Below are 25,909 nucleotides of genomic sequence, written 5' to 3'. Positions count from 1 at the left end.
TGAAAACAAAAACTTCTATGATATTCAGTGTCAAGACCAAATGTTTTGTTTATTTATTTTAAAGGTTTATTTTTATTGGAAAGGCAGAGTTACAGAGAGAAGGGGAGACACAAAGATCCTCCATCTATTGGTTCACTCCCCAAATGACTGTAATGGTCAGAACCGAGCCGATCTGAAGCCACCAGGAGCCAGGAGTTTCTTACAGGTCTCCCACATGGGTGCAGGGTCCCAAGGCTTTGGGCTGTCCTCAACTGCTTTCCCAGGCCACAAGCAGGGAACTGGATGGAAATGGAGCAGCTGGGACACAAAAATAGTACCCATATGGGATCTTGGCACTTGGCAAGGTGAGGATTTAACCACTGAGCCATTGCACAAGGCCCACTTTTGAAAAGTTTTAAGAAAAACAAAATTCCCAGAAGTGGGAAGTGAATAAGAGAATGCTGGAAAATGAAACAGAAAGGAAGAAGCTTGAGCCTACAAGAACTTCAAGAGAGAAGTGCATCAGTACTGGCAAGTGGTGTTCCAGGTGTTGCCTGGACAAGGTACCGTGTGAGATGCTGCGACAGGAAGTGAAGGAACTGAGTTAACACAGCCCCCTTTCTTCAGCGAGGGAAGCCTCGTGCCGCCCTACAGGGGTAAAGCTGGGTTCTTGCCGTTAGCATTGACGGACAGCAGGACAGCACGTTAAGCCATTGCTCGCATATCTAAGGGCCATTTTGGGTCTCAGCTTCTCCATGTCAATCCAGCTCGCTGCTACTGAGCCCGGGAAGCACTCAGAAGATTGCCCAAGGATTTGGACCCTGGCCTCCTCCCTGGGAAGCCTGGATGGAGCTCCAGCCTCCTGATTTTGGCCCAGCCCAGTCTGGCTGCTGTCACCACTTGGGGGGTTAAACCAGTGGATGGAAGACACTTCTTCTCTCACTCTTGTTCTTGCTCTTCCTTTACCAGGCTGCTTTAAAAATAAATCTTTAAAAACAAAAACAAAGGGGCCCGGCGCGGTGGCGCAAGTGGTTAAGGTCCTCGCCTTGCACGCCCAGGATCCCATATGGGCGCCGGTTCTAATCCCGGCAGCCCCGCTTCCCTTCCAGCTCCCTGCCTGTGGCCTGGGAAAGCAGTCCAGGACAGCCCAAAGCTTTGGGACCCTGCACCCGCGTGGGAGACCCGGAAGAGGCTCCTGGCTTCGGATCGGCATAGCATCGGCCTGTTGTGCTCACTTGGGGAGTGAATCAATGGACGGAAGATCTTCCTCTCTGTCTCTCCTCTCTGTATATCCACCTTTCCAATAAAAAAAAAAAAACAAAAAAAACAAAAAAACCTTTGTCTTCACCTCTGAAACGATGTAACAAACAGTAGAAGGAATATTACTTCTCACACAACATGGAAACAATGCACATGGGAAAGAGAGGGAAGAAACTGTTTCCAGAAAAACAATCTCAGATCTTCAGGCTTGCATTTATAGAGGGCAACCAAAACTCACTCCTCCATTATAGGAAGAATATTAGCATCAATGGGAAAGAACTAGATAAACATGTATAAAGGACTTTTGAAAAAAAAAATGGAGTCAGTAGCAGAGAGGTTTCAAAAGTCAGAGTTCCAAGTATTAGAGGAGAGAATGGGCTCAGGAGACAAAGGCAGGCGCTGCTGAAGAGAAGCAAGTGTGGAAGGAGACAGAGGGAACGGGAGGGTGCGGAGATGCCTGCCCACACGTTCACTGTCCACATGGCTCAAGCCAGGAGCCAGAACTCCGTCTGGGTCTCCCACAGGAGCGGTAAGGGCTGCAGCACGTGGGCCACCCTCTGCGGTCTCCCCGGGGCACACAGGAAGGGCGCTGGATGGTCAGCCCCACTGCAGCCGGCACTGGGATGAGGGGCCAGCTATGCACACAGCTGCTTAGCTCACAGTGCCACAGAGCAGGATCCCCACACCACCCTTCTCTAAGGTTTTGATCATTAACACAACACAACACTATATGATGCATTCACACTTATGTCATTTATACATGTACTTATGTCATATCATATCATATTACCTATTATTTAGGTGGGAGGAAAATGCCCAGTCTCACCCTCTACTTCATAGTATAAAATTGTCTTTAAGGATATGATATTACTGGAACTGGATGGGGAAACAGAGGGAAAAGCTGGGGATTTTGTCAGAATTCAAAATCTGGTTGCTTTTCAAGAGACAAAGTGGGGGATTCCTGGCTTCCGGCATTTTGTCTCACGGATATAAAAGTCAACTGCCATTTATTAAGTGGCTGGATTTTACTTGTAGCCTAAATTGCTCGAGATCTAGGCCGTCAGGTGCAAGAGCCAACTGTAGAAATCTACCGGGTTTCACAAAGCAATGCTTTTTGCTTCGGGCTGTGACTACACACCGCGGTAAACAGCAGGAGTATTCCCATTTCATGACCCGCCGAGGCTACCTAAAGGCACAGTTTGCGGAGAGGAACTCAGGGTAGCAACTTCTGGCAAAGTAGATCCGTAATTACTAAAAGAGGGAAAATGAGGTTTACTTACTACAACCAAACTAAGCCCTCGCCGCCTTCAAACAACTCCCTGCCCGAATTCCCCACTTCCGACCACAGCACTCTGTACTTCGATTAGCCAATGGAGCATGCGCAAACATACATGCGCACGCATCAAAGGAAGCCCAACGTCCGTGGAGCTCCTTCAAGAGGATGGCTTTACGTCAGCACGGGGGCGGAGGCAAAGGGCGGCGATCACGGACATGATTGGCCAGCCTAGGGGTCCGCATTCTTTTCTGGGCGGAACCTAGCCTGGAGCCACGTCTGGGAAACTGTTGTCCTAATTTGGGAAGGGTCCGGCGTGGGCGGGGCGCGGGCGGGGCGCGCCGGTGTGCGCTTGCGCCGCGCGCAGGGCGTGTTCCTTGTTCGGTCCCCGGGGCGGGTGCATCGCTGGCTGTCGGACTGTGTCCTGTGGGAGCCTGTCGTTCCACGCCCGCACTCCTAGGAACTGTCCCTCGCGGTGTGTGTGTGTGTGGTGTGTGTGTGTGGCGCTGCTTCCCTGCGCGGCCGGGACGGTCCCGGGCACTGGCCACTCTGCCCTCCCTGCGCTTTCCCATTCTCCTGTCCTCAACTGGACCCTGTCCCCCCTGGGTGCCCACCTCTCCAGCTGGGCTGAGAGTGGCAGCTCAAGGGTCTTTTCCTTTCCTGCACCTTCTTACCGTCGCCCACGTGGTTGACTGTCCTTAGGTACCGACCATGTCCAAGTCTCTGAAAAAGTTGGTGGAGGAGAGCCGAGAGAAGAACCAGCCGGAAGTGGACATGAGTGACCGCGGCGTCTCCAACATGCTGGATGTCAACGGCTTGTGTGAGTGCTTGGCCAGGGCCTGCCTCTTCTGGGGCGGCTCCTCAGGGGGCTATTGGCTGAGGAGCACCCCGCCTGAGCTGCTCAGCGTCCCTCTCTGTCAGGAGAGAAAGTTTCAGAGTTCGTCCTGCTCCCATTGGGAAGCGAGTCCAGGAATCAGAGTCTTATCCTCCTCATTTGTGCTGTTTTGCAGTGTTGGATTGGATGTTGCGCCCCGTTTTCTGAATAGCCACTTTAGTTTGTTGGAGATCGTTTTTGAAACACTGCTCCTTTCTTTTAATTTAGTCTTTGTCCACGAGCAAAGGGCATGCCGAAGTTTCCTGATGAGGAAGAATTCTGGTGCCTGGAGAGTTTTGTTTATTTTGTATATTTCTTCCTGGGGCTTCATTCTCCCAATTCAGTCCTGGCGTTGTTCGCTTCTTGCGCTGCTGTGATGTCTTCCAAACTTGCTACTTTACCTCTCTGTAGTTTGTGCAGTGAAATCGCTGTCTTTTTTTTTTTTTTTTTCTGGATTGTTTTACAGTCACATGATTGTGTTAGGCAGTTGCTGTCCCTGCTATGGGGCAGGTATCATCATTTGGGGGACATTGTCCCAGTGTTGTGAGATTTTTTTTTTTTTTTTTACTAAGAAACTAAGACTCTGCATTGGGTATTTACGCTTCCTGGATATTGACGACTAATTACATTGTTTGGAAGACTTGCTGAGCGAGTGACAGCACCTCGTGACGCTGCGGGTGACTTTGCCAGGGACCTCCATTGGCCACCTGTCGCGGTTGTCCATTACCGACTGTGACCTATGTCGCTCTTTCCGAATCCCAGCACAATCCGACCCTTCCTGCAGGTTTGGGTCCCAGCCCTTGTGAACGTCGCCCACTTCCACCCGCGCCTTCAGATCCTGGTGCCTTGCAGGTGTCTCTGTTCTGTTCCTGAACTCCCTTTAGCGCCTAATGCAGACGCAGCTCCGCCCTCTCAGCCTGGGTGTGTCCTTGTCTCTCACCTCTGTGAAGCTGGACCGTGTCGCATCCCATTCTGAAGGGTGGCCGTTTTTTATTCTTGATGTCTCCGCATGAATGCTGCTGTCTTCATGTTCATGTTCTTCCTCGTGGTGTCTGGGATGCAGCGGGTGCTACCAGGTGATAAATGAGTGACAGAAAGAGCGCTGGACGAGGCGTGCAGGTTTAGGAAAGCCAGGCCAGAGTGGGGCAGTGCGGAAGGAAAAAGAGCTGACCAGGAAGGATGCGAGAGGACTGCAGGCTGATATCGTGGTGCAGTGTGTTAAGCTGCCGCATAGAACACAGGCATCCTATATGAGCAGCAGTCGGAGTCCCTGCTGCCCCACTTTCAGTGCATCTCCCGGCTGGTGCACCTGGGAAAGCAGCAGCAGACGGCTCAGGTGTCTGGCCCCTGTGTCCACTGAGATGGAGGTGTGCAGTCCCAGCTTTGCTGTTTAGGGGTGAACAGGCAGGAACATGTCTGCCTTTCTCTGTTTTTCTGTCTTAAAAAAAACAGTAAAATAAATGCTAAAAAAAAAAAAAGATGAGGACTAGTCTATTGACCCCAAGGGAACGGAATGAAGTTTCCTGTGGCTGCATGGTCCGTGCCCGACATGGGTGCTGTTTATGATTTTGTGGGGAGGAAAAGAGGACCCCAAGCTGTTGTAATTAGGCCTCACCCCTGGTGTGCTGGTCTGTGGCGGGAGGGAAGGCTCCTGGGTGGCAGCCATGGAGCAGACCTGTCTGGTCCTGTCCAGTTGAGCATCCGGTGTGTCCCCAACTGTCCCTGTCCTGCTCTGTTGTGTCATGATCATGCCTGGAGCTCCCGCTGCTACAGAGAAAGAAGAGGATGAATGGCAGGTGGGCAGGGTGATGTGTCTGCCAGCCGCCTCCGCCCAAGGCCTTCTGCCCCTTGGTGCAGAGGGAAGTCACGGTCAGCCTAGCAGCTTCGCATCCTCCCGCTTTTGAAGAGGAAACGAGATGGGATATTTTTAGGGGCAAGGGGGAGCGTGGCTTAGTTATTTCGGATCCACTGCAATCTTTCTTTGAAGCCTTGGCTTTTATGAAAGGGGAGCAGATAGCCGCTTGCCTCCCGCACAACCTGTTTCCTGTGCAACGGGTGGGAGGAAGCGCCATCACCCTGCAGTTTGCCCAGAGCCGCAGCGCAGGAAGAGTGGTGGTGTGCAGGGAGGCCAGAAACTCCTGGAAAAGTGAAAGGCGACCCTCTGGCACAGGACAGTTGAGAGGAAGTGGATTTGGAGGCTGGCTTCTGTGGCCTTGACCCAAGGAGGGCCTGGTCTCTTCTACCTCGCCGAGGCTGGGGAATGCGGTTGCGGGGTGACTCCTTCGTCAGGGGGCTGGGCGGTCATGTGAACAGGTGGAGTGAGGCGTTGGACAGGAGCTGTTAATGCTAACATGAGAATTCCCATACGCCTTCTCTAATGGCAGCATTTCTGTTGTCAGTATCCACAGTAAGTAATACAGGTGATAATCCACTTACCCTTGCAGAAAGTGGTTGCTTTTTTTTTTTCCATTTCAAGCTTATCAACAATATCCTGACTTTAATTTCTCAAGGGCTAAGCAACATGTAACTTAAAGAAAAGAATGGAGGTTTTGTGTTTATCTTCTTGGCATGGCGACCTTTCTGTGAAGGAGAGTTGAATCATAAGTACCTCAGATTCAGTAAAATTCCTTTGTTCTTCTTTTTTTTTTTTTGAGATGTCTTCTATTTTTATTTGAAAGGCAGAGCCACAGTGAGAAGGGGAGTCCTAGTGAGGAATCTTCCATCCATTGGTTCGCTCCCCATGTGGCTGCAGTGGCTGGAGCTGAGCTGATCAGGAGCCAGGAGCATCTTCCAGATCTCCCATGCAGGTGCAAGGTCCCAAGGCTTTGGGTTGTCCGTGACTGCTTTCCCAGGTCACAAGCAGGGAGCTGGATGGAAAGGGAAGTAGCTGGGTGCAAACTGGTGTGCATAAGGGAAACCAGCACCACAGGCAAAAGCTTAGCTTACTACACCACGGTGCCAGCCCCAGTAAAATTCCCTCAGATGATTTGAGACATTGGCAAGGTGGGGATGGACCTCACGCAGGTTCCGCAGTTTTCAGCCAACCCAGCCAGAAACCGCCCTGCTGGGGAGCCGAGTAGGAAGCTGCTTAATGCGCATTCGGGTCCTTTTGCTCGCTGCTGTGTGACCCTGGAGAATGGACTTCACTTTGCTGGGCTTTCCCATCCTTCTAGTCAGATGGGATCGGAGGTCATCGCTGTGTTAAGGTTCAATACAGTGCCACACATGCAATGTTCACTGTTAGTGAGACTAGAGAAAGACGCACGAAGCCAGTTACAACATAGTTGATTATCCCAATCAAAAAGTTAACTTGGTTCATTAGACTGGATGAGGCAGTTATGTCATATGTTGAGCTTTTCCTCGCGGTGTGTTAGAATCTAGAGAGGGTGATGTTTTTGCTCAGGGTTCTAATTGATTTAGACAGTTGATCCTTTGAAGTCTGTGCTAATTATATTTCTTTGCTATCATTTTTTTTTTCTGCACCGCCTGTAGGCTGCACGTGTGTTCTCCCAAAGGCTCCCAGAGTTCTGTGATGAGCCGTCTCCCCCTGCAGCCATGGCTCCCCCGCCCCAAGGAGTTGCTTTCAAAGCCCCGAGGCAGGCCTGGCAGGAGCCCACACTTCTTGTCTTGGTGTCTTTTTCATCTCTTCAACTTGCGTGGCCGCCGGGTGGTACAGTCTTTCCTGGTTTCCTTCTCCTCCTCCCTCCTCCGGACTTAGGCTAAAACATTTTTCAGATCAGTCTTTTCTTTTTAAATATTTATTTTCTTTTTATTGGAAAGTCAGATATACAGAGGAGAGGAGAGACAGAGAGAAAGATCTTCTGTCTATTGATTTGCTCTGCAAGTGGCTACAACAGCTGGCACTGAGCCAGTCTGAAACCAGGAGCCGGGAGCTCTTCTGGGTCTCCCACATGAGTGCAGAGTCTCAAGGCTTTGGACCGTCCTCAACTGCTTTCCCAGGTCACAACAGGGAGCTGGTTGGGAAGTGGGGCCTCCAGGATCAGAACATGCACCCAGATGGGATCCCAGCGCATGCAAGATAAGGGCTTTAGCTGCTAGGCTACCACGCTGGACCCAGATAAATCTGTAAAAGAAGATGCTAACCTGCTCTGGAGGGAGGGCCTTTGTGGAGGACCCTGTCGGATTGCTGCAGACAGGTGTTCCTAGGAAAACCCAGCTCAGCCTGGCAGTGGCCATCGCGCTGTGTTGTCAGAGGCTGGTCCCTGGGGGAGGAAGGTGGGTGCACAGGTGGTTTTTGCGGTCATCTGTGTGAAGGGCCTGTAGTTTTCACTCCTCTGGTTTGTCTTGTGCCTGCCTTTGTGTTTTTAAACATGAAGTGCCAGGGCCTGGCCAGCACGTTCTCCAGCAGCCCACTCTGCCTTCTTGGCAGTGAGTGCTTGTTGAATGAATAAATGACTTCCCAAGTGACAATCCTTTCTGTGCCACCTCTTCCAGGAAGCCCTCAGTTCTTACCTCTGGCCTTGCTCATGTGACTCAGCTGAGGCTCTCAGCTGTATGCACTATACTTGGTGTAGTGCCCGGGTAGTTTCCTGAAGGAAGAGAACTCCGTGCTTTTGTTAGGACATTAGACATGGCACGGGGGAGGAGCTCAGTGCACCCTACCGCTCTTATAGGTTTCTCTTCAGCTTTCTCCAGGGAAAAGATTTTCACCGTCACAGAGACCATCAAGCTGTCGCATGTTGGGCTTCCGATCTTAAGGCAGTAAAAATGGAAAATATTTCATCACGATGGGACAGACAGATTTCTTTGGTGTGACTAAGTGGTGGTGTGATTTTAATGTTGTTTAAGTTGTTTGATGTTGGACTTGCAGGCAGCCTTTTGTGTTTGCTGTGAGCGGCGCAGCCAAGGCCCGCGGGCTTCTCTCTGCCCAGAGTATCGCTGATAACAATACAGGAATACCAGTGTCCACCTCATCGGCTCTGTGCCAGGCAGCAAATCCACATGGCATAGGTTTGCCATTATACTTGCTGTTATTAGCATTTTTCTTTCATCTGAAAGACATATTTTACAAGGAGAGAAGGAGAGAGAGGGAGAGAGAGAGAGAGAGAGAGAACTTCCATCTGCTGGTTTATGGCTTTAGTGGCTAGAGCTGAGCTGACCTGAAGGCAGGAGCCAGGAGCTTCTTCCTGGTCTCCCATCTGGATGCAGGGTCCCAAGGTTTTGGACCATCCTCGACTGCTTTCCCAGGCCACAACCAGGGAGCTGGATGGGAAGTGGAGCAGTTGAGATGTGAACCAGCACTCATTTGGGATGCCAGCACTGCAGGTACAAGTTTAGTCTACTATGCCACGGTGTGCAGTATCTTAAAAACGTTTATTTGTGATGATGTAAAAAATGCAGAAGAATGTCTTTCTGTTTCTTGGAACTGTTGGCTGCATTTGTATCTCTTTGGTGTTTTACCTGTTTATCTCACAGTCTCATCACACCAGGACCCACTGTCCCATTCTCACCTGATGTGGGGTTTCTGGGGGGATGGGCCCTGATATGCCAAGATCAAGAGGTTCACGAGGGGCAAGTTCAAGATCAGTGAGTGCCAGTTCAGAGCCCAGGCAGGGCTGCAGGCAGCCGTCCAGTGGTTCACAGGATCTCGGCTGCCACGTGCTTGTGGCTAAAGCTCTGCTAAGAATGGCAGGCACAGTTAAAAAACCGTGTATCATCTAGTAGCTACTTGGTGTATTGTCTGTGGGTTTTTTTTTTTTTTTGTAGTGTCCATTATATAAAACTTTTTGGTATTTTCCGTAGTATTGGAACTTTAGACTATCCAGTAGTAAGTTAATATTTGCTATTATATATATATATATTTAAAAGATTTATTTATTTTTACTACAAAGTCAAATATTCAAAGAGGAAGAGAGACAGAGAGCAAGATCCTCCGTCCGATGATTCACTCCTCAAGTGAGCACAACGGCCAGTGCTGTGCCAATCTGGAGCCAGGAGCCAGGAACCTGCTCCAGGTCTCCCACATGGATGCAGGGTCTCAAGGCTTTGGGCCGTCCTCGACTGCTTTCCCAGGCCACAAGCAGGGAGCTGGATGGGAAGTGGAGCTGCCGGAACCAGAACCGGCACCCACATGGGATCCCGGCGCGCCCAAGGGGAGGACCTCAGGCGCTAGGCCACGCCGCTGGGCCCTGCTGTTATATTTTTAAAATGGAGGAATTTGTTGCATCTGAAGTGTTTCCTTGCTTCACCATAAGAAGCTGTAGCATCCACTGCCTTGACTCTTAGGCAGCTCTTCAGTGTGATGCTCAGTGCTGGAACTGTTATGGATAATAATTGAAAACTTACATTGTGTCTTCATAAATGTTGTATACCTTTTTGGAAGAAAAGTCGATGTAGGCATATCAGGCCAGTGTTACAAAGAGAAAAAACAGAGGCAGTTTATTTAGATTACATTAAGACCTCTTGCTTCTTTGAATGGCAAACTTGCACGGATTGCTTTATTTTTTATTTTTAAAATTAAAAGATAACAAAAATAGAGCTAAAGAATGGGTCGTGTAAATGGAGCATGTGGCCAGTAGGGGTCAGTATTGGGCCTGTGCATTTTGTCAACCTGCTTCCTCGGGAGGCCAGACGTATCTTCCCACACTGTGCTGCTTTGTCCCTCATCTGTCACCCCTGTCTGCAGGCACAGAGGTGGCCTCCTTGTGGTCTTTCAGCTGCATACTCCCAGTGAAGGAGCCTTCACCTCTGTTAGGTTCAGTCTGACTCAAAGTGCCTGGTATTCTAGAGCTCTGAGCAGCACGACGCAGTGTCTCCTTTAGGGAGTTCGTTGGGATTGCTGGATTTGAGATGTTGGTAAAGCTGAAAGACACACGAGAGGCTGGCATTTGGCAGATTGCTTAGACTTGGCATTTGGCAGATGGCTGAGACGTGGCTTAGGATGCTGTGTTGAACCTTGCTTTAGCTCCAGCGTCCTGCTGATGTGTACCCTTGGAGACAGCTGCCAGTGGTCAGTGCTTCAACCACTTGGTCTCTGCCATCCTCCTTGGGGAGGTAGAATGAGTTAGACCAGTTACAACTGGTTGTAGGCACGTGAGGAGGGAGACAGCAGAGGGTGTCCTTTCTCTGACTCCTGTGTCTGTCAGCAGCCATTCCTATAAGGAACAAAGCAAAACAAATGAGAAAGGCAAACACTAGAGTGACACTGTCTACCTTATTGATTTCCTCGGGATGCCAAAACCACGCCATAGACTGGGTGGCTTCCACAGCATGCTTTTCTTGCTCACCGTCCTGGAGGCCAGAAGTCCAGGCTCTCCGTGCTACCATGCCCAGCCTGTGCCCGGCCACATCTGTCCATGTCTGTCCACGGACCTGCCTGCACGTGCCCGCTGCCTCTTTGTCCAAATCTCCCGTTCTCTTAAGGACACCAACAACTTGGAATAAGAACTAGACGGACTTCACTGTCACTTAACCTCCTCTTCCAAGGCCCCTTCTCCACATACAGTCCTCTCAGAGGTTACCAGGGTTCAGGCTCCAGCACAGGAAGTTGGGGGCACGCACAGTGCAGTCCAGAACATTGGCGTTAGCTTCTCTGCAGCACACCCCCGGCTGCCCGCCCTGCCAGCGCAGGGCCTCTCACGACCATCAGCTCCCCCTGTCAGCACTGTATGCGTGAGGCAGTGGGGAACTGTGTGGACGCAGTCCCTCTCCCCACACAGGCACCTCTGGGCTCATGCAGCGTGTCTGATGCCTCAGTTCCGTGACACTCTGTGACGCGCATTCCTAGCTAAAGGGTAGCCAAGGGGCTGCCAATTTGGGGGCAGCTGGGCCTGGCCCCGCTTACCTCAGGTGGCATGTTTCAGATTATGCTGAAGCTTGCTGAGCTGGGCCAGTGGTCTCCTGGCCACCGCCACCTCTGAGAAAGCTGGCTTGCTGAGACTGCTGCGGCGGTCGCGTGGTGGAAGAACACACAGAAGCAGCTTACGCTCTGTTCATCGCTGTGGACAGATCCCATCTCTTTTCCTAATGGTTCCCCTTGACAGAATCTAATGATTAGACGTGCGTCTTTGTATACCATATGTTAGTGCATTTTCTTCTAACTTCAGACTCAGGACATGAGATGCAAGCACCCTATGGTGTGTGGAGAAGGACAAGATGGTTTTGGGGAATGGTTGGTTCATGTCAGCTAGTCTCACCACATCATGTGTGCCTCATCAAGATCCTTTGCAGTGCATGCGTTTCTCTGCAGGTTGGGTTGGGATGTGGGTCATGTGTCCCCATGAAGGTTTGTGTGCTGAAGATGTAGTCCCCATTGAGGAGACCAAGAAGTTCTGGAACCTTTCAGAGCTGGGGGCTGGTAGGGACCGGTGGAAGGTACTGAAGTCACTGGGACATCTCTCTGGGGAGAGATGAGCGCAGTCCTCTCCGTCATTCTCTCTGGAGAGAATTGCACACTCAGGCCACTGTGTGCACTTGGCCTCTCCTGTGCCTGGTCCTGGCCGCCACCTGCACCTCACTGGAAGCCAGACAGGCCTTGCACTGCTAGATGGGCTTCTCAAACTGCGACTAAAACTGCCTCTCCTTCTCTCTCTTTTTCCTTCATTTCTTTTTTCAGATGTCATGTAATACATTTTCTTTCTTTTTAAAAAAAATATGTATTTATTTTTATTGGAGAGTCAGATTGTATTTACAGAGAAAAGGAGAGACACAGAAAAAGATCTTGCATTCTCTGGTTAACTCCCCAGATTGCTGCCACAGCCAGAACCGAGCCAGTCCAAAGCCAGGAGGTGGGAGTGTCTTCTGGGTCTCCCACACAAGTGCAGGGTCCCAAGGCTTTGGGCCGTTGTCCACTGCTTTTCCAGGCCACAAAGCAGGGAGCTGGATGGCAAATGGAGTGGCTGGGATGAAAACTTGCATCCGTATGGGATCCTGGTGCTTGCAAGGTGAGGGTTTAGCCATTGAGCCATCACACCGGGCCCCTGAACCATTTTCAAACCAGAAAACATGTTCATTGTCTTGGTAGCCGTGCATGCCCCATCCCAGGCTGTCCCAGGAGCAGCCATTGCTGTGATCTAGGAAGCATGGTTAGGGTTGCCTCTGTGGGAATATGTCATTACAGACAGGATCCTCTGGTGCTGCATTGGATCGGAGAGACTCATCTGTATGAAGTTGGTGGTGCGTCCATGGTGTGACGGTGCTGCTGTCCTTGGGCTCTTGGTGGCCACTGGGGCAGGCACTTTCCAGGTAGGGCTGTGATAAGCAGCAGCACTGCACATGCAGGGGTGTGTATCTTTTGATGGTCACAGGCATGCAATCTGTTGATTGTAACACAAGGCATAAACATTGCTGGGTGATGGAGCACTCTTTCCTGTCCTTTTTAAAAATGGAAAACACAAGTCACCAAATGTGGCAACTATCTGAAAATTAGGTGACAACAAGTTAGCACTCTGTGTAATGTGCTTTCCCAGGATGTGCTAACCAGGCTGAGCGAGATGCTCAGGTAACCAGGTCTGTTTGCCTGGAGGTGTTGCCAGGTAATTACCCTTTCACAGGAGCTGCCCGAGGAGAGCTGTTTTTGCTGGGGACAGTCCCTGAGACCACGGGCAGCTGTGTGCCAGGACTGCGAGGGCAGCAGTTAGCAGAGAGTCCCGGCTGTGGCAGGCCCTTGCAGCTCACGCCTCCATTCACGAACCTGTTGGTCTCTTGGAGTTTTCCTTGTCGTGTTGCCCTGGAGCCCTCGGAGCTCAGTGGTGTGGCAGTAAAACGGAAGTTCCGAGGGAAGAGTCCTGTCAGAGTCCCCGTCCACTCCAGGGACCACTTCTTGCCGAACTCCTGCAGTTCCTTTAGCCTCTCAGTGCATTGTCCTCTCCCTAAAAGCCTTCTTCCTCCTGGACTCCTCCCAGCACTGATGCTTGGCTGCCATCTGTGGGGCCATCCAGCTTAGCTGCCTGGAGAAACACCCTGGGAACTAGGAAGCATTGCAGTGCTTCGGCTACACCCAAGGCCCATTTGATGGAAAATTCCGGGTGTGGAAGCTGCTGTTGAGATGTCTGTAGTGCCATCCTTGCAACATTCTTGTCCTAGCTCAAGCTCAGATTGTTCATTTTGGGGAGCCTCTTGTAGTTGGCTCTTGAGCCCATTGGACAAGAGCCTCGTCTTTAATAGCTTCCTTGCAATCTGGGGCGACAAGATGTGCCATATGGTTCTGCATTCCCACTGCAGCCCAACAGGCAGCCGTTCCAGCGAGAGCCCCGCCCCTAACACTCTCTCTCTCTCACTGTCTTTCTATCACTCACTGTCTCACTGCCCCATTTCAGGAGCCCATAATCTAAGCTCTAAATTATTGCAATGATGTTTATATCATTGTTTCTGAGGGTGGAGGGGCTCATGGGTTTTAGGCTTCTTTAATGGTTAGACTAAAATTAAGGTCATCATATTAAAGATAAGACATCCCCTGAGTTTGCACTGATACCAACCTCCAGTGTTTGTGCTTCCTGGCATTGGAAATTGACAGAAGGCCATATTGGAGTCTTATTCTGCTTCTCAAGGGAGCCAGCTCTGGGGAGAGGTGGTGCATCGCTGGCTCATCTGTGAGGAGAGCTGGGCTCCATGAGGGCTTTGATTGGCTGAGGAGTTATGGTAGGGTCCCTTTGGCACACGGTACCTCTGCTTGCTTGGCAGCTTGGTTAGTACCCAGCCTGATGTTCTTCGGTTGCTTTTCTTGCACTCAACATGCTCAAAATGGCAGTGTTGCTCACTGCTGCCACCCCAAAAGCCATCTCCTAGCTGCCATATTGAGTTATGTTGGGTTAGGGTGTAGGCAGGAGATGGTCTTTGATCCTTAGGGTGTGGATGCTTCTTGCACCAGATGGGATTGGAGCTGGTGGGAGCCACCTGCGGTCACAGATGCATGCCTGCTGAGGTGGGAGGAGGGCACGAGACAGGTTGGGAGGGCTGGATCTGGGAGACCTGCTCCTGTTCTTTCTCAGTACTGGGAGTTTGAGCTCACAGGAAGGAGTTTTCCTGTCTGCTCTCTCTCTTCCACACCACGCCTCCATGACTCTCAGGGCTGCTGCTGGTGAAAGGAGCTCAACACCGACTTCCTCCCAGTACCTTATGCACAATCAGCAGTGCTAATCTTACCACCACCAGTGTTGCTGGAAACAATTGTTCTCGTTTGCTGCTCTCTTTTACCCTCCTTTGTTTTTTCTTGTAACTAGACTACTTTTTCCAGTAGTTTTAAATTTATAGAGAAATGAAGCCAGAAGTTCAGAGCACCTTACCCCCAGTTTTCTTACTGTTAACATTTAGTATTGGTGAGGCACATTTTCTGTAATTTCTCAGCCAGTATTGACACAGTGTCGTCACTGAGTCCACAGTTAGATGTGTGTCCTGGCAGTGGCAGTGAGTCGTAACTGCCGTTTAAGGACCCAGTGGTCGTGCGGGATGGTCTCACTGCCCTCCATTCAGAACCCCCGGGTCTGTCCTGTTGTCTCTCCATCCCTGTCATCCCCTGAGGTTTTGCAGCATGGCCTTTGCAGAATGTGGGATGGCTGCAGCTATGCAGTGTGTAGCTGGACGGACCGGTTTCTTGCAGTCAGGGAAATGCATTTCCGGTTCCATACGCTTTCATGGTTTGGGATCTTTTTAAAAATTTCTTTAGTTTTGACAATCTTTACATGGTTAATTAGGGCACAAAAGTTCAAGGACTATAGGAAAGGGGGTAAGATTATTATTTCCACATTGTTTTTTTCTGAATCTAGGGTAAAAGGGGAGATAAAGGGAGAAGCCCCACCCAGTCTCCCACCCAGCCCAGGTCCCCGATGTGGGACATGCTCTAAGGATCTTGCTCAAGTGGTTTTGATAGTTCAACAGTTATGAATTGATGCCTATCTCGCCATTCCAAACACAATGAAGTCACTGCAGAATCCACTCATTGACATAGTCTACCTTAGTCTCCATTTGCTCAGATTTTCACTGCCAACATATGGCTGGGGTAGTTGATTGATTTGTTCTGTCCTCTGTTGTGGTGCCAAGTATCCTCTGCAGGTTCTGGTGGACTGCCATATCCTCCATGTGCATCCTCCTCCTCTGATTATGCTGTCCACTGCTCTGTTTGAGCCTCTAAGGAGGCTTGGCTCTGGCATTTGCACTTCTCTTCATGGTTGGGTTCCGAGTCCGGTGGTTCGATTGTGAAGATCCCCAAAGAAACTTTGTCTGAGGTGATCCCAGACCAGATTCTTGTGTGTACTTGCCAGTACAGGGCCCGGCACAGTCCATTGCCCCGATCAGCTGGTGGTTGCAATGCTGGGTCAGTTCTGTTTCCAGCCCTGCCTTCCACATGAACCAATGGGTGTTGCAGTCCAGACTGATTCTGCCCAGCACACACTTGGCACTCACATAAACCAGTGGGAGCTAGAGCCTAGTCAGAGTGACCCACAATAACCCTCACCAGGCCCACCCCCTGTCCTGGTTCCCATGCTTGCCAGTATGTACAGTAGACTAGTCCAGTCTGTCCCACATGCCAGTCAGGTCTCATATGTGTCAATGGGCATTGAAGCCTAGTTCAACCCATCCAGCTCCACTATCTAGCCCACACATGCTAGTGGGTGCCATTCTGTTCAGTGTTGGTTTTCATGCTCTCCAGTGGGAGTGGCAACCCAAGAGGGAGGTGGCCACTATTTCCCTCCTAGACCACTCCCGGATCATGCACTTTCTGGATGGTTCTATAGTTTAACATGACTGATTAGCCACCGGTGCCTGCATCTGCTATCTGATGCTGTGGCAAAGCCCATCCAACCTTCACCCATTCTGCCTTATGTTTGCACCAGTAGGGACAGTCAACCAAGCCTGGCTCTTTCCTGATCTGGCTCGCATGAGGCCCACAGGTGTTGTAGCACTGCCCGATCTGGTCTATCCCCATCCCAACTCATGCTCTCCAGTGGGTGAGGTGTTCCAGCATGGGGGCCCTCTACATTCCCCCTACCAGCTTTACCCCCCTCCCTCCCTGGTTCCTACTATTGCTGCAGCCCAGACTGGCATGGCCTGCCTCACTTCGGCATTTGTTAGCGGGTGCTGTAGCCTGGCCCGGCCTGGCCCACCCCCAGTTCTCCAAGCTGGTGAGGGTTACAGTCTAGCCCAGTCCAGCGTGTACCCTATCCAGCTGTAATGTGTAATGGTATGTGTTGCAACCATACCTGGCCCGACCCACATTGTTCTGATGCTCAGATTTGTCAGCAGCTGATGTAAACTGGTTCAGCCTGGTCTGCCCCTGACCTGTGCCAAATGTATGCCAGTGGGTATCTTTCCCTGGCCTGGTCTGGACTATTCCTTATCATGCTTCTTGTGCTTACCTGCAGGGACTGTGTCCTTCCAGAGGAGTTGCCCAGGCTCCTCCATCAGAACCTCTCCCAATGCCAGATTTTGCGCATATCGATGGGTCCATGAGCCAGACCTACTCAGTCCACCTCCTGACCTAGCAGGAACAGTGGCCTTTCCTGACTGGCCTTCAACCCATTCTGTTTCTTATTGTTGGATGTTTCAGCCCAGCCAAGGCACGTCCATACCGGAACACAGCTCACACATGGATCAGTAGGGGCAGAGACCTAGCCTAATCCGTCCTCCATCTACCCTGGTCCTCCAGAGAACCAGATGGTGCTGGAGTCCAGCCCGGCTTGGTGCGTCCTGTCCCAGTCCACACCTGTGCCAAGGGAGACTGTAGCCATATCCAGACCAGAATGCAGCCCCCACTGCAGCCCCCATGTTCCTCAGTGGGAACCCCAACCTAGCCAGGGCCTGTTCCCAGCCATAAATTGCACACATGCTGGTGGTTGCTCTGACTCAGCTTGGCATAGCCCTTCACCTGTCTTGGCCTTTGCCTTAGATGCTGTGACCTACTGTCCCTGGCTCATGTAGACCAGTAGGTGTAAGAGCCTAGCTTGGCATGACCTGTGTTCCATCCTGATTTCTATTTTTGCTTGTGAGCTAAGGTTTTCTCAGTCCTGCCTGGTCCACTCCGTTCCATCACCGACCCACACATTAACCAGCCATTGGAGCTACTTTGCCCAGCCTGTCTGATCCCCAGGTCTGGACCATGAGTTCACCAGCAGAAGGTATGACCCGCCAGGAGAGCTTCCCAAGTTCCTTCACTTGATCCACTCCCAGACCCAGTTCCCATACATGCCATTGGGTTTTAGGCCAGTGCCCGACATAGTCTGGCCTTCCATTTGGCCGTGTATGAGCTGGTGAATGCTTCAGCCTGGCCCACCTCACATCCTATTCAGGATGCACATTCAGGTGCTGCTGCCTTGATCAGCCCAAACTGTTGTCGGTTCCCCTACCTGTGAGTGATGGCAGGCTCCCTGGTCACACCCAGCTTAGTCCACCACCACCCCAATCGCTGTGCTAACCAGTGAGACTAGTATTTCCACAGGGTTTGGCCCACATACCCTCCAGAGAATCCACCCCCGGAAATGGTTTTCTTCTGTGCTGGTTAATGTCATGGCCCTGTCCAATGTGACCCATCTCCTGATCCGTCATTCTGTCAGGTATTAGGATCCGGCCCTGCTAGACAAGCCCCTAGCCCTAGCTATTGCATGGACTGGTGTACAGTGGTCAGCATTGTTCGGTAACAACAAGTTCTACACAGGACTCAAAGGAGGTTGGTATATTACTCCCACCCATGAAGATCATCTGGTGGTTCTTCTCCAAACCACCAGGTCTCAGTACCCTTGCTTACCTTAAAATGAAAAGTTACTGTGTCGTTGGGAGTCTTCAGGATTGATTCACAACCCAGAAGCACAGTGGGCTGAACCTGGAGGTACCTAGGCAGCAATTCATACCCCCAAAACCCCAGAGCTCGCCATCGGGTGGCCAGCAGGTGGAGCCTGGCACCAAATGGCGCACTGGCCACCTGGGGACAGCTCCCTGGGTGTTTGCGGTGACTGGAATCAGGGGCTGAGCATGGGAGTCGTTTGCAGGGTGTGGATTTAGTCACTATGCTATTGGGCCTGGTGGATAGCTTTTCTAAGTTCACAGAGCTCTGCCATCTCTTGTTCTCATGCAATTTCAAAAGCATAGCAGCTTGTGTTCAGAGAAAGGGCCTGAGAACGCAGTCCTTCTTGCCACTTTTCTCTCGACCTACCCTGTCCTTGGTCCCCTGTCACTGCTTTGCTGCTCTGTTTTGATTTTGGGCCCTGTCCTGGGAGGGAGCCTAGGGTGCCAGTTTCCAGGTCACAGGGTTTTGTCCTTTCTGCCCCTGGGGTCTGCTGTGATCTGCTACCATTTGGGCGAGTCTAGCTGATTTCAGCCGCTTTACTCCCGCTGTGCTGGGCAGCTTTCCAGCACTGTGCGTTGGCCTTTTGGGGTTCTCTGTTCTCAGATTTGTTAGACACCCTGTAGCTTCCCTGTTTTTGCCTCGCAGAGGTCAATGTCACATCAGCCTATGGCACTCACTGGCCTAGCTCCTTCCGCTTGTATTTTGTAGTTCTGGGGCACGTATTAGCACTGGCTTTCTCAAAAAAACATTTCCCTGAAAAATTTTTAAAAAGATTCATCCATTCTTTTTTTTTAATAAATCTTTTTATTTATTTTTTTTAAGATTTATTTTTATTATTTTTTTTTTAATTGGAAAGGCGGATATACAGAGAGGAGAGACAGAGAGGAAGATCTTCCGTCCGATGATTCACTCCCCAAGTGAGCGCAACGGCTGATACTATGCCGATCCGAAGCCAGGAGCCTCTTCTGGGTCTCCCACACAAGTGCAGGGTCCCAAAGCCTTGGGCCGTCCTCGACTGCTTTCCCGGGCCACAGGCAGGAAGCTGGAAGGGAAGCGGGGCTGCTGGGATTAGAACCGGCACCCACATGGGATCCCGGGCGTGCAAGGTGAGGACCTTAACCACTGTGCCACCGCGCCGGGCCCAAGATTCATCCATTCTTATAGGAAAGGAACATTTACAGAGAGGAGAGGCAAAAAAGGCCTTTCGTCTGCTGATTCACTCCCCAAGTGACCACAACAGCTGGAGCTGAGCTGATCTGATGCCAGGAGCCTGGAGCTTCTTCCAGGTCTCTCATGTGGGTGCAGGGTCCCAAGGCTTTGAGTCATCCTCTACTGTCTTCCCAGGCCACAAGCAGGATAGCTGGAACAGAAGTGGAGCAGCCAGGGCACAAACCAGCACCCATATGGAATCCTATAGGATTCCAGTGCAAGCAGTATGAGGATCCAGGCACTAAGCCATTGTGCTGGGCTCCCTATATTTTTTAAATTGCTGGTGGATTATATTGTGTCTTTTTATGTGGGAATTTAAGATTTGTAAATAAAACCATCATGGTGCTGTCATCTTCCCACAATCTACACTTTGTGAGTTGTTTTTTTTTTTTTTTAAGATAATTTCCAATTATTTGAAAGATATACAAGAGAGGCAGACGAGAGTGAGATCCTATTGGCTGGTTCTTCCCCAAATGCCTGCAATGCTCAGGGCTGGACGGAACCCCAGCGGTTCAGTCCTGGTCTCCGTGGGGATGGGAGGAAGCTGGAGCCTGAGCTGAGAATCAAGCCCAGGTCCTCTGATGTGCGACAGGGGCATCTTAACCTAAATACATGCGCATGCTCTGTTTCCAATCCGGAGGATGTAGGGCAAGATCACCGGGCTTCCCTGCTCCTACCATACACACATCCGTTTCTTCTGACCTGAATTTTGACTCCCCAAATGCCTTGTCCATTAGGGCTGTGCCAGGCAGAAGCCAAGAGCCCAGCTCTGGATCTTCCAAGTGGGTGAGAGGCCCAAGCTCTTTTCTCGGTGCACTGGCAGGGAGCTGGTTCCGAAGTGGAGCAGCCAGGACTGGAACCAGCACTTACGTGAGATGTAATATTGCAGACAAAAACCCACCAGGCCACAGTATTGGTCCCTGTTGTACTATTTTTTATTACATTGGGTGAATATGATGTGCCTGGCACATTGATGTGATAGGCATTGCATAAGTACTGGTTCTTTCTTCTCTCCTACTTGTTTCACAGAGTCAAATAATTTAATTTAACCTTTCACTTTAAAGATGTGGAGTTTGTGCTTCAGAAAGATCAAGTGATTTCTCTTGAGATCCCATGGGATTTCGGGTGGGTTTTATTCTTCTTGGAATATGGGCATTCTTTGCTTTGAGTCCTTTTATGTAACTGTCATATTTTGTTCCAGATTTAGAGGAATTTCCCCTTGTATGCTATTTTATTATGACAGGCATTTTCAGCCTCTTAGAGAGAGCATCCCTTCCAGGTGTGAATGTTGGCTTCCCAGATTGAGAGGAACAAACTAAAGACGTAGACGCGTGTCACTCAGTTGAGGACTTCGTTCTGGTCCCTGGGGACTGTGGGGCCTAAGAACAATAAAATCAGTTGCTTGCTTACGGCTGCTCTAAGTCTAGAATGAGGCGCTTCTCTTTTGGATTTCTAAAATACCTGTATTTCCTGTTCCTCAAGTGAGACCATTCATGCTAGAAAAATGAGTTGATGCAAACAAGCAACGAGGTATGGAATAAACTTGAGTCTTGTGCGTGAAGATTTTATTAACTCTGAAGATACTGTCTAGCATTTCCTTTTGAACACGATTTTCACACCCACTTACGTGCTTTACAGCGCTCCTGTTCTGCGTTTCAGGGTTTTGGAGAAAAACCAAAAGATCCAAGACGGGAGATTACTATGGGAATCGGCTTGTGCTAATGTGGAGGGCGAGCAGTCCTCTGGTCAGCTCTCTGAGAGCTGACTGCTCGGGGAAGCTGGTACCGTTGCATCCAAGGCTGAAAGCCTGCCAAGCAGAGGGCCAGGGATCATGTAGGAATCAGGACTGTGATGTCTAAATAGAGTTTGATCCATCTCCCAGGCATTCAGTGGTGCTTGCCCATGCTGCGGAGGGCTGATCTCTACCCAGCCTCATGATGTGAATGCCAGTCCCTTCCAGAAACCCCTCTCAGACACACCGGACATCCCTCACCCTAGTTGTGCTGGGTTGGTGAGCTGTCACATTCTGAATTGGCTCCTGCTGTGGCGGCCCCTCTCCCTGTCATCACTGAGTAGCCCAGTGAGGGCAGCTGCTGTAGCTCATGGTTTGTTCCTGCTGCACCACTAAACAGGGTACTTGGAACTGGTGGTATTTCACTCAGTCTGCCTGTAGCCAATGACTGCATGTCCATGTGGCTTGCTCTGTGTTTCTCTTTCATTCCTGCAGACATCTTTGGAATTGAAGTTTTTCTTTGAAGGAAAAAGTAAAATGGTGCCTTTGATCTGAAAGGACAATTTTTAATTACATGTGCTCTGAGTGTGTCATTTTACTTAACGTCCCAGGGGGCTTCAAAGCCCATAGTTAGTGATCAGCTGTCGATGCATTCTCTGCTGTTAGGTGTAGAAGGGAGTATCACATTTCTTTTTTTTTTTTTTTCAGTTAACACATATGATAATTTGCTTTCTTTTTGCATGGAAGATGAGTTAATTATGATTGATAGTCCGTTTTAAATATTACAATTCGTTCATGTAACTGATTATTTTGAGAACTTACTACTGAAGAGTTTCCTACACAGTTTATTGTAAAATAAAGAAAAACAAAGAAAAACTTTCACACCAGTGTTTGATTTAAATTATGAGCAAAATTCAAAAGAAATGTTTGTTAGGATTCTGGGTGTGTTGATGAATAAGATATTTGTATTATAACCTAATATCAAATGCTTTATTGTCTGTCTTCTTTTTAATATATTGTTGCAACTCGCATACTGAAGCAGGCCTGAATTTTTATCCTATTGCCAAGGGTGAGATAACTTCAGCCAGGGCACATGGGCAGGCATGTTAATCACACCTCACGGAGGTAGACAACTCTCACTGGGTAGTGTTGCTTCCTGGTGCTGACCGCTGGCTTGCTTTCATGTTGCCATGGAGCCTGAATCTAGGTTACTTAAGGCAGTTGCTGTGTTAGACCACCTGGGAACCCGATAGGAAGACTTTGGGGACCATCCTGCGTGGATAGTGAGCTCAAGCCATTGTTCTGGGCAGTCTGTGGCTTTGAGAGGGTTTCTGTTAACAGGGCTGCCTCCATGGACACTCCAGAGGGCATTCTTTACAGGAGCTTGTGTGAAGCCGTGCAGGAGTTGAGTGGTGCTTTGGAAGGTATGAAACAAGGTGGCCTGAGTATACATCCCAGGAGGTGGTTGCTCTTCTAGTGTGTGGCATCTTGTATCATGAGAGCTGTCAGAAAGCAGTCAACCGCTGGACCTGTGACAGGGCTACCTTTCTGTTGGTGTCCCTGTGGAGTGCAGCCTCCACGAAATGAACCAGTTGCTCAGCTTTTGTGGTCATGTTGTAGAACCTTATTTGGAAATCTAAAGCTAGCTAGTGCCAGGGCCGGCACTGTAACACACCAGGTTAAGCCACTGCTTACAGTGATGCCATCTCATATGAGCACCAGTTGGAGTCCTGGTTGCTCCACTTGCATTCCAACTCCCTGCTAACTCAGCTGAGAAAGCAGTGGAAGATGACCCAAGTACTTGGATCCCTGCCACCCAGGTGGGAGAGCAGATGGAATTCCAGGACCTTGTCCTGGCTGTTGTGATCATCTGGGAAGTAAGCCAGTGGATAGTAGAGTTCTCTGTCTCGCTCGTCCTTCTTTCTTTCTCAGTGTGCATCTCCCTCTTCCTTTCTATGTAACTCAGCCTTTCATGCAAATACAATCTTTACAAATAAACAGAACAAAATGACTTCTGCTACCTACTACAAGATCCCAGAGACTTCCAGGTTCCGTAGCACTTGGAGTGTTTTCAAGCCTTGCTTTGTGTCCCACCCCAGGTGTGAATGTCATTTGGTTGAGCTAGAACTTTTTCTCCATCTCTAAAGTGTCACCAAAGGAATACTTTGCTTCCTAATTTGCTAAACTTAAAACTATGGAGATAGTTTCCTGTGTGCCGCATCTTTGTTATTATATTATATTACAATATTTATATTATATTATCATGTATTATATAATATTTATTATAATATTTATAACCTGCATCTGCTGGGTTATTTTGAAAACAAGTCTGCAATGTCACCTTAGGGTTTCATCTTGCTTATTTTGTCCCTCCTCGTGTTGCTTGCTTTATGCAGAAGATGGGGAGGAGGGTGGCAGCATTGATTGTTTTTCTAGGGGTTTCCTGGTAAGTTCTTTGATTTTTTCGTCTGAATTTGTTTCCTGCTGTCCCTCCTTGGGTGTTGTGGTTTCCTGCTATGCATGCTTAGTTAGCCTGGGACCGACACCTCGAGCCTCAGTTGCCCTGTGTCCTGCAAGTGCTGCTCCAGGCTGTGGTGTCCCCTCTACCGAGGAGGATGTGTTAAGTGTCCTATGGCAAATATGGGAAATATAAATATCCTGTGGTAAATATCATCTCCTTCTGAATTTGCCATTTTCCCTTTGTTTACATTTTAAAAGACATATTTGAAAGGATAATGGAGAGAGACAAGGAGGAAGAGAGAGATCCCGGGAGAGTGATAAAGAAATGGATCTTGCATTTTGTGATTCCCTCCCTACATGGCCACATCAGCCAGGGCTGGGCCAGGTCATAGCCAGGAACCTGCAACTCCATAGGGTCTCCCAGGTAGGTGGTGGGGCTCAACCACTTGGGCTCTTTTCTGCTGCTTTCCCAGTACGTTAGCAGGAACAGAACCAGAAATGGAGCAGTCACTTCTCTGGCCCCTGCCATTGTCCTATCCGTTCCTCTTATTTTCTTGGACTTTGGATATCTGCCATCTTCAGTTGTTGGTGCATCTTCTGCATTTCCTTAAACTGGATTTTTCAGAGGCACAGCAGGTGTAAGCCAAGACAACCCAGGCTAAGCAGGATGTGTGACCCAGTCTCCTCATGCATTCATCTCCATGGTAAAGACTATTGGCACTGAGCTCAGTGAGTGAGTGATCACTGCTCAGTGAGTGAGTGCTGGAGGAGTCCGTATCTTTCTTGTGAAATCACTGAACCAGCCTGTTTCTTTCCATCTGTTTTCCCTGCAAACACTTTCCTCCCCTCGATAATTTTTCTCACTGTCCATCTTGGTGTGACTTAATATTCACTCAGACATCTCGAAAGAGTCCAGAAATAGCTTGATAGCCTAGGGACTGTGACACGGAACTGTGACTAGCAACACATTTTCCTAGTTGCATCCAATTGTGAAACGGATTTGTTTCTGCAAATACCTAAGTCAAGCGGCATTAAGGATTGCTTTAGGAATGCGGATGATCAATTGTTTCCCCAGTGTGAGCGGTGTAGGGTCAGCAGGGCCAGGAGCATCCCTCTTTTACGCAGTGGGAACTCTGCTGTGGTCAGTGGCTGTGGGAAGGCAGTGGCTGCAGCCTGCTTGCGTGTTCCCCATGCCTTGTTGGGCACAGCTTTTGTGCTTTTCCATAACCTGCTCTATTTTGGTAGACTGTTTCTTCTTTTTTTCCATGCAGTTTCCATAGAGGACTCACCATGAACAGACCCTTGCTGGAAGAGGGGAGATGCCAGGTCTTGAAGCCCTGGCTTTGTAGCTGTGTCTTGATTCTGTCCAACTTTGCAGCCCTCCCCTATAGATCCAGCCTGTGTTGCTTTGTTGTCCTACATATCTTCCTCTACAGTCTCATTTGCTTCTTTCCTCTCCCTCACCTAGTTTAGTGTGGAGGCCTGTAACGATTGTGAGAAAAATACATTTTAGTGGTGTGATCAAGTGAAGCAGTGACTGAATTTCTGTACTTTATTAAAGAAGAAGAAAATAGCTTTCATTTTGTCACTTTCTCTCCTTCTGTTTGTTGAAATGACACAGGGGGTGGGGGTGATTGAAAAGAGCCAGTTTGGCCTAATTAAATCTGTCATGGTGAACTTTGCTCTTCATTGGGGAAAGCCAGTTTATATATATATTTTTAAATTTTAATTAGTAACTTGAGGTATTCTGGGAAAAATTAAGATAGGAGAATCTCCGGCACGCAGAGTTGAGTGGTGCGGTTGCAGGTGGAGTTTCCAGGATGAGAGACTGCCTGCCCAGCTCAGTGTGCCCCATCCTAACCGACCCACTCCTCCAGTTGATGACTCATGGTCATCTAGGTCCCTGTTAGCAGGCGTCACTATATTACTGTGTTTCAGGTGATGATTTGTAAGTGGAAATACCACATGTAGCATGACTTCCTCACTGAGGAAGGTTTTTTCTCTTTACTTTTTTCCTGAGGGGAGTGAAGGTCTGATGGCCGAGCTCAGGCAGTGATGTTAGACCTGAAGGTATGGCTTTGTTTAGGCTCTCTGAATCAACAGAAATACGTTGAGAGTTGAGGAAACTGCCAAGTACAAGGTCATAATGTCCTCAGGTTTGGTGCCTGGCAGACCCTCTTCTTGGCCACCTTCCTGGTGTGTCCTTCCGTGGTGCAGAGAGATTGTCCTTCTCCTGTCCTTTCCCACAAGGACACTAAGTCCATTTGGGAAAGCTGGCCCTTCAGGACTTAATCACTCAAAAAACGTCATTGTCCCCAGCCCTCCTACCCGCACTCATGAGAGCTGCAGCACAGGAACCCAGGCATAGAGCGCAGAACAAGCGGG

At 49.6% G+C, this 25,909-nt stretch overlaps 1 protein-coding gene across 3 annotated transcripts in view; it reads left to right on the top strand.

The window, feature by feature from the left end:
* Nucleotides 1-2,887: 2,887 nt before the first annotated feature.
* Nucleotides 2,888-25,909, top strand: part of RSU1 (Ras suppressor protein 1) — a 190,862-nt gene continuing 167,840 nt past the window's right edge. For 2 of the 3 annotated variants that reach the window (XM_040967803.1, XM_040967801.1), the window contains exons 1-2: nt 2,888-2,987; nt 3,215-3,332. In XM_040967803.1, coding sequence (XP_040823737.1) covers nt 3,224-3,332 — 109 coding nt within the window. In that variant the 5' untranslated portion in view covers nt 2,888-2,987; nt 3,215-3,223. Of the gene's footprint in view, nt 2,988-3,048; nt 3,333-25,909 lie in introns of those variants that run through there. The other variant, XM_040967802.1, reaches the window with a different exon arrangement.

This window comes from Ochotona curzoniae, unplaced genomic scaffold (genome assembly GCF_017591425.1).
Source record: "Ochotona curzoniae isolate NIBS_2020 unplaced genomic scaffold, NIBS_Ocur_1.0 scaffold_4683, whole genome shotgun sequence".
Lineage (NCBI taxonomy): Eukaryota > Metazoa > Chordata > Mammalia > Lagomorpha > Ochotonidae > Ochotona > Ochotona curzoniae.
The sequence above is the reverse complement of the archived record's forward strand: the minus strand, read 5'-3'. Positions and strand labels throughout refer to the sequence as shown.